We start from the raw sequence: 8,772 nt of genomic DNA on the forward strand, positions 1-8,772 counted from the left end.
GATTATTGCCAAGTCTTCGACATTCTTATAAATGTCTTCATAAGAATTCTTACATCCTAATTCCTAACTTAAGGTATGATTGGTTGACTGGTAGAATAAAAGATAAAATAAAAGATTTTTTTTTTCTGCAAAGGTCCCCTTGTTTTCTTCACCAATTATAAACAAAATGAAGAAATATTTTTCTGTTACTTTCTGGTGAAAATGAGAGAAACAAGGTGTAAAACTTCTTCCTCCGAAATAGTAGAGTGAAAGTAATTACTCTAAAATTCCACATTCCTTTTCTCTTATTCGTTTTTCTTTCAATTCCACCATTCTACCATTATATCAACCTTATATATTGTGCTCCTGGTATGGCTTATGTTGTAGAAGCTAACAAAATAGGGTTTTCACTTGTTTTAAAAAGGTTGGCTGATTTTATAGCCATAAACTAGTTGCATTCTCAGCTTTCTCCTCCAACCTTTTTTCCCCTGATAATTCCACCATTAACTTAGATAATTCTCCCAATTTCAACATGTACTTTCGGATTCATCCTTAAAACTACGCCTCCAATTGAACCGGTCATTAAACCGGGATTAACCACAAATCCGCGTTTACTAAACCGCGACTGCGATTTACCCGACTAAATACCCATTACCCGTTAAGAGAACGACGTCGTTTTCCACTTGATAAATCTCATCAAGGGTTTACGAATCATCATTGTTAAATCTCAAATTAGGGTTCGTGAGAGAAAAAGAGAAAAGGAGATTTGGGGATTTTGGGATTTCTGGGTTCTCGAAGCTTAAATCTGGGTGGGAATTAGGGTTTCGAATAGGTTTTCGATTCAATTTCAAATCAATGAAGAATTGGTGGGATGAAGGGTTGGTTTATCAAAGCGATCCAGATGACCCCGATTTCGATCCTCCAGACAGTGCTCTCGATGCCGACGGTGGAAGCGATAGCAGTGAAAGCGGAGTTGAGGGCGATTGTGAGAGTGACAGAGAGAATGATGATAGAGAGAATGATGGAGACGATGACAGAGCCGATGGAGAAGATGACAGAGCCGATGGAGAAGATGACAGAGCCGCTGGCGAAGACGACGGAGGTGATGGAGAAGATGCCAGAGCCGATGACGGAGCTGAAAGCAGTAAGAAGAGGAAGAGGGGAAAAGAGAAGAAGGATGTGCCTGAAGAAGATTTGGCCGAGAGGTTTGAGTTCGAGATAGAGAAAGAAGTAGCTAATTGGTTTGATGAGTTTCAGATTCGAAGGAATCAAATTCCAGAAGATGAAAATGAAGATGAAGATCCTGTGATCACTAGAGATAGGAAAATTAGGTTAGCTTCGGATGATAAGTTAGCTATAGGCAGAATATTCTTCACTGGTTTTGAGTTTAAAGAGACGGTGTTGCATTATGCAATGAAGCATAGGATAAATGCTAAACAAAGTAGGTGGGAGAAGGATAAAATTAGCTTTAGGTGTGCACAAAGAAAGGAGTGTGAATGGTATGTCTATGCCTCATATGATAATGAGAGGCAGTTGTGGGTAATAAAGACCAAATGCTTGGATCATGTGTGTACTTCCAATGGAAAATGCAAGCTGCTGAAGAGGAGAGTGATTGGGAGATTGTTTATGGATAAACTAAGGTTGCAGCCTAATTTCATGCCTCTTGACATTTAGAGGCATATCAAGGAGCAATGGAAGCTGGTTAGTACTATAGGACAAGTGCAAGATGGAAGACTACTAGCTCTAAAGTGGCTGAAAGAAGAATATGCTCAACAGTTTGCTCACCTCCGAGGATATGTGGCAGAAATCATGACTTCAAACCCAGAATCAACTGCAATTGTTGATACCATTCCTGATGCCAAAGGGAATGATGTCTTTAACCGGATATATGTATGTCTTGGAGCAATGAAGAATGCATTCTACTACTGTAGGCCACTCATTGGGATTGATGGAACATTTTTGAAGCATGCGGTTAAAGGATCTCTGTTCACTGCTATTGCTCATGATGCTAACAACCAAATTTATCCAGTGGCTTGGGCAACTATTCAGTCTGAGAATGCAGATAATTGGCTCTGGTTTTTGAATCAGCTCAAGCATGACTTGAACCTGAAGGATGGCAGTGGCTATGTGGTCATATCAGATCGTTGCAAGGTATGTATTTTCTTATGTGTCATTGTTTTATTATGTGTAGATCATAGTGCTTTATAAGTGCTAATATGTGTGTTTTTGGCAGGGAATTATTAGTGCTGTCAAGAGTGCATTGCCAAATGCTGAACACAGACCTTGTGTGAAGCATATAGTGGAGAACCTGAAGAAGAGACATGGATCATTGGATTTGCTGAAGAAGCTTGTCTGGAATTTAGCATGGAGTTACAGTGATTCACAATACAAAGCTAATCTCAATGAGATGAGAGCTTACAGCATGGCCTTGTATGAGGATGTCATGAAGGAAGAACCAAAGAATTGGTGTAGACCTTGGTTTAGACTAGGCAGCTATTGTGAGGATGTGGACAACAATGCAACAGAGTCTTTCAATGCCACAATTGTCAAATCTAGGGCCAAAGCATTGGTTCCTATGATGGAAACAATTAGGAGACAAGCAATGGCACGTAAAAGTAAGAGAAAAGAGAAGATTAGCAGATGGAAGAAGAAGATATCTGAGTATGTCTCAGATATTCTGGAAGAAGAAGATATCTGAGTATGTCTCAGATATTCTGGAAGAAGAGTGGGAAATTGCTGTGCAATATGAAGTAACGAAAGGAACACATGGAAAATTTGAGGTTTGGAAAGATGGGAGCTCTAATGCTGTGAACTTGACCACTGAGGAGTGGGACTGCTCATGCTGCAAATGGCAAGTCACAGGGATTCCATGTGAACACGCCTATGAAGCAATCAATGATGTGGGTAAGGATGTTGAAGATTATGTGGTTCCAATGTTTAACACTCACACTTGACAAGAACAATATGAGACCGGACCTGAGCTAGTTAGAGGACAAATGTATTGGCCTACATGTTTAAAGTTAATAACTGCACCTCTCGAAGATCCTGTTCCACCTGGGAGAAAGAAAGGTGAGAAAAAGAATTACAATCGGATCAAGGGTCCAAATGAGTCACCAAAGAAGAAAAAGAAGAAGGGTGAACCAGAGAAACTAAAACTAGGAAGGAAAGGAACAACAATGCATTGCAGATCTTGTGGTGAAGCAGGTCACAATGCAGCTGGATGTAAGAAGTTCCCTAAGGAGAAGAAGAGTAGGAAGAAGAAGAATCAAAGATGATGATGTTTGTTTCTGTTTTAGGCTTCTGTTTTAGGCTTCTGTTTGGTCAGACATTTTGTTGCTCATGTTGCATTTTGTTTTTGTTTTAGGCTGCTGGATCGTCTCAACCACCAAAGGAGAAGAAGAATACTAAGAAGACCAAGAAGAGTGAAGGCACATCTACCTCTCAGCCTACAATGGAGCATCAAGAAACAACTCAGGGACCCGATACAATCACACTCACACAGAGAAGCAGTCAATGAGATCAATGGGAGCCGTGGGAGTAGTTCTAGTTGTTGATTGGTTTAGATTGTTTGGATGTTGTCTTTGGAACAATCTTCATCCTCTTTTGTCTATGTTGGATGTTGCCTCTTTCGGAAGTTGATTCTCTTTAGGATGTTATTGTTTTGGATGATGACTGACTATTCTTATGTAATCTTTAGGAGTCTTATCTTTACCTATTCTTATGTTCAATTTGTCATTTTCCTTACCAAACAGATTCACATTACAAACAAAGACAAAACAGATTCACTACAAACAAAGACAAAACAGATTCACATTACAAAACAAAAGACAAACATAAATTCACATTACAAAACAAAGCTTCAACATAGATTCACATTACAAAACAAAACACAAACAGATTCACTACAAACTGACATAGATTCACTCTAAAACCTCAACACCTACACTCTTCCCCAAAGCCATACAATTGAGGTAACAACTACAGCAGCAATCCCTACAGTCTTCAAAGCTGACTTAGCCATAACATGTCCTAGCTCCTCCACATTCTCCTTCATGGTCAAGAGTTCACCCTCCATCTTCTTTTTTTTTTTTTTTTTTGAATTTAATGTTAAATTATATTCAAAAGAAAAAGAAACGTTTATACATATAGAATGCTAACTTTTTCAAAAACAAATTGAATAGAACTTTTTTATCGTGTAAACTCTATTGCCTTGATTCAAACCAAACTTGGATGCCACCTTCAAATCTCAAGTCGCCACCTCCTTGGATCGTGCACAACCGGTTTCGGACATTTTTATCTATCATCTTCACAAGTACCTCTATCGATGAGGGCTGCTCTCCGTGCCTTCTTCTATTCCTTTCACACCAAATCGAATGTATGGAGTTCTGGAAAATATACCTTAGCAAGAAGCTCTTTGTTTTGTCAAGTACGTTTTCTGCTAGGATCTTCAATATCTCACTCCAACATTCCGAGAATCTGTTTAAGAGGATCCCCTTTGCCAAAGTCCTCCAAATCTGTTTGGAGTAATGACATGTAAAGAATAGGTGTTCCCTTGTCTCCATCTGTACATTACAAAAAACACAACTTGGATTCACATTACTATTCCATTTCACCATTCTCTCCCCCGTTGAGATTCTGTTTTTCAACACCAGCCAAGTAAGAAATGCATATTTAGGAGTTGCGTAAGAGAACCATATCTCCTTATGTCCCTCCATCAGTGGCTTAGCAATACGTAGCAACGACCATGTTTCTCCTGTTATAAACTTCTTACGAAAGCAGCCATTTTTCCCCTTCCACAATGCTATATCACGGTCCATTGTTCTCTGATTTAACCTTTGTTTTCGAATTTCTTCTTCCACCAGATTAAGGATATTTTGTCGATGGTTCCTTCTGCGGGTCATAGTCAGCACTTCCTTTACTGTACTTGATAGAGGAATCCCCAGGTCAATACAGCCCCGTTCCCCAAGCTTCTCCATGAGATAACCCAGGTTACTCCATGAATCATACCAAAAAGACGTGGTTTCTCCACTCCTTACTTCTACCCGATGAAAATTTTTGGCCATGTCTCGGTACTTAAGCATTTTTCTCCATATCCAAGAGCCGCATGTTGTGTTTTCTTTGACAGCCCAAAAGGAACCATGACGAATCAAATATCTTTGCACCCAATCCACCCATAAGGACCCTTTTACCGACAATAAGCGCCAAATCAACTTCAAAACACTAACCTTATTTGCTTCCTCAATGGATCGCAGCCCTAATCCACCTTCACTCTTTGGTGTACAAACATCAACCCATGCAACCTTTGCTTTCTTACTGTTCAAGGAAGGACCTGACCACAAAAAAGCAGAGCACATTTTGTCTATTTCCTTAATGCAGGCTTTAGGCAGTCTAAACGCTGCAATCCAGAAATTTGTAAGGCTAAACGTGACTGATCTGAGTAATTGCAATCTCCCAGCGAAGGAAAGTGTTCTCGCTGTCCATGTGCTTATCTGAGACCGTATCTTCTCCAGCAGCGGAGAGTAGTCCGACGAGGTCATCCTGCGTGTTAATAGCGGCAGTCCCAGATATCTAACCGGCAACAAGCCATACTCAAACGGGAATTCTTGAAGAATGTCTTCTTTAATGGCTGCGGGAACACCCACCATATACAAAGTTGATTTTTCTAGACTGATCTTTAAGCCCGAATGGATAGCGAAATCATCAAATACCTCGAGAGTTCCTTTGACAGATTTCTTATCCCCAGCCACAAACACCATTAAATCATCGGCGAAACAGAGATGGGTGAGCTTAAGATGTTTACAGTTTGGATGATACCCGATACTCTTGTCCTTTGCAGCTTTGTCTATCTTGAGAGAGAGCACATTCATGCAAATAACAAACAGGTAAGGGCTAAGTGAGCAGCCTTGTCGAAGTCCTCGCTCACTTCCGAAATAGCCCGCTAGTTCTCCATTCACCTGAACAGAGAATGAAGCTGTGGATATGCAAGTTCGGATCCAGCTTACATATTGCTCCGGGAAATCAAGAGCCCGTAAAGTGTTCAGCAAAAAGCTCCATTGCACTGAGTCAAAAGCCTTCGATATATCTATTTTCATCGCGCATCGCGGAGAGATAGAGTCCTTATGGTAGTCTTTGATGATTTCTGTTGCAAGTAAGAGATTCTCCATTAGCAATCTATCTTTAACAAAAGCAGTTTGGTTTGAGGTGATGAACTTTGGGAGAATAATCTTTAACCGGTTCGCCAGAATTTTGGAGATGATTTTGTAGAGAACGTTGCAGCATGATATCGGCCTGTAGTCTTTCATGACTTGTGCTTCTTTTTTCTTTGGGATTAGGGCTAAAATAGTAGAGTTGACTCCTTTCGGTAAAAAACCTGTCTTAAAGAAAGACTGGATTGCTACCACAAAATCCTTCCCCACTATTGACCATGAGTCTTTGAAGAATTCACATGTAAATCCATCAGGACCTGGAGACTTATTGTTTGGCATTGCAAATAACACCTTTCTGACTTCTTCCTCTGTTACTTCCCCCGTGAGCATACTCTTATCATTGTCATCACATTTGAACTCAAGAATGCTTTGTAAATCCTCGCACGACCATTCAACATAATCCTGCGGTTTCATTGAAAGGAAGTTTTTAAAGTGTCTTTCCGCTTCAGCTTTAATGCTCTCTTGAGTATCTGCAATTTGACCATCTTCACAATGTATTTCCATTATATTATTCCGTATGTCCCTGAGCTTCGCAGCCGTGTGGAAAGTTTTATTGTTTTGGTCCCCAACTACCATCCAATGTAACTTAGCTTTCTGCTTTAAGTATCTCTCTTCAATATCCGACAAGCGTTTCCATTTCTCATATGCTTCTGCCTCCACATTAACCGCCTGTGGAGTTGGGTTTGCCATAGTTTTCGCCTGCAAGTCACAAAGAGTGCTATAAGCTGCTCTGGTTCTCATGGTGATGTCACCAACCATTTGTTTCCCCATGTTTCTCAACATTGGCTTAATTCCCTTCAGTTGTTTAGACAGCCTATACATCGCAGAAGTAGAGTGAAACAGAGGCGGAGCCAGCTGCCATTTGTCTTCTAATTCTCTGAGATATCCCGGAAACTTTGTGGTGGTGTTAACGAATTTGAACGGTTTCCTTATCTTACTCACTTTCTCTGTTATATGAATCCGGCATCTTAAATGATCAGAACAACCCCCTGGCTCAAACACCGAGTACGATTCCTTATACTGCTGAATCCAGTTCTGATTTATCAACACCCGATCAAGCTTCTTGCAAATGACTCCATCCTGTTGCTTGTTACACCAAGTATAACGCTGCCCCTGATAACTCATATCTGTAAGCTCACAATATCTGACCAAGTCTTGAAAATCTTTCATCCCAGGTGGATTTGATGGTGAAACATCATGTAGAGAATGATCATCCCCCTCAAGAATTTCATTAAAATCTCCACAAATTAACCAGGCTTTATTTCACCCTCCATCTTCTTAATCAGCTCTTCCTCCATCTGCTTAATGTTTTTGTTCTGGAGCTCCATATTAACCATCACGTTCACTCTCAGAGCACTAAGATTCTCTGCAACTCTCTTACACTTCTCATTTACCATGTTAATTTCGTCCAAGAGAGCTTCATCAACCCATTTGAACAAGTGCTCTTCATTTTCTCTCTACAAATCTAACCCATTTACTCTTTTCGATCAATTAACAATTTCAAAAAATCGAAATATGTACCTTCATTGCTATCGCGCACCGGTAGAATCTCCGGTATGGTTTTTTCTTTGTTTTCGATGTGAAAGTGGTGATCTCTTCTCCACACCAGCATTTGGAGGGGACACCAGGAGGAGAGGCACGAAAACCTGAACTGGAAGCAGATGAGTAGTAGCTCATGGTGCTCATTTTCTTAAAATTTCAGATGCTCTGAAGTGGAATGTAGAACCCTAAACGCCCAAATCGATTTTGTAGAAGAAGAAGAATGGAAACGACGTCTTTTTTTGCTTGGGTTTTGATGAGATTTATCAAGTGGAAAACGACATCGTTTTCTTAACGGGTAATGGGTATTTAGTCGGGTAAATCGCAGTCGCGGTTTAGTAAACGCGGATTTGTGGTTAATCCCAGTTTAATGACCGGTTCAATTGGAGGCGTAGTTTTAAGGATGAATCCGAAAGTACATGTTGAAATTGGGAGAATTATCTAAGTTAATGGTGGAATTATCAGGAGAGAAAAGGTTGGGGGAAAAAGCTGAGAATGCAACTAGTTATGGCTATAAAATCAGCCAACCCGTTTTAAAATAACAACCTATTATTCTATAGCTAGCCAAATTTTTACAATATTTGTTGTCTTGTTGAAGTAAAATACCTACATATTTCTTTCAACATATCAAACCATTTCACCCCCATATATAGAACTGTTTTGTTTGTATTATATCTTTTTTTTTATTTGTATTATATCTTCTATTATATCTTGTTGTCTCCAAATAAAAAATAAGGTCCATAAACAGTAACAGAAAATTTTATTACATAAAATTCATTTTTTTTTTCGTCACATAAAATTCATTTTAAAAACAGTTTATGTCAAGAAAAATATTAAATATGACAAGATTTTTGGAGAAATATCTTCTACCACCTCGGCAAATCGGAATATTCTAGCCCGGTAACACCGTAGGAGCATGTGGCAAACTTTACGTATAGGCAGCAAATCGTTTTATTAAAATCTGACTGCAGAATTTGCTACATATTTTTCTGACAAACTTATGGTTCTATTTTCATGTAATTTGCTACATATTTTAACAAAAAAAAAC

At 39.4% G+C, this 8,772-nt stretch overlaps 1 protein-coding gene across 1 annotated transcript; it reads right to left on the bottom strand.

The window, feature by feature from the left end:
* Window positions 1-7,432: 7,432 nt before the first annotated feature.
* On the bottom strand, window positions 7,433-7,871 carry LOC110226553 (uncharacterized protein At4g04775-like). The gene is made up of 2 exons (XM_021018494.1): window positions 7,707-7,871; window positions 7,433-7,642 (listed from the first exon to the last, which is right to left on the bottom strand). Exons 1-2 carry the CDS (start codon window positions 7,869-7,871, stop codon window positions 7,433-7,435), a joined length of 375 nt encoding a protein of 124 aa, XP_020874153.1.
* Window positions 7,872-8,772: the final 901 nt, after the last annotated feature.

The sequence above is a fragment of the Arabidopsis lyrata genome, assembly GCF_000004255.2.
Source record: "Arabidopsis lyrata subsp. lyrata unplaced genomic scaffold ARALYscaffold_7, whole genome shotgun sequence".
Taxonomy (NCBI): Eukaryota; Viridiplantae; Streptophyta; class Magnoliopsida; order Brassicales; family Brassicaceae; genus Arabidopsis; species Arabidopsis lyrata.

Excerpts from the sequence above, each read along its gene's own strand:
- LOC110226553 (XM_021018494.1), bottom strand. The coding sequence starts at position 7,871 with ATGAGCACCATGAGCTACTACTCATCTGCTTCCAGTTCAGGTTTTCGT. Across the intron at positions 7,643-7,706 it reads GGTGCGCGATAGCAATGAAG|AGAGAAAATGAAGAGCACTT; the intron begins GTACATATTTCG and ends TTAGATTTGTAG.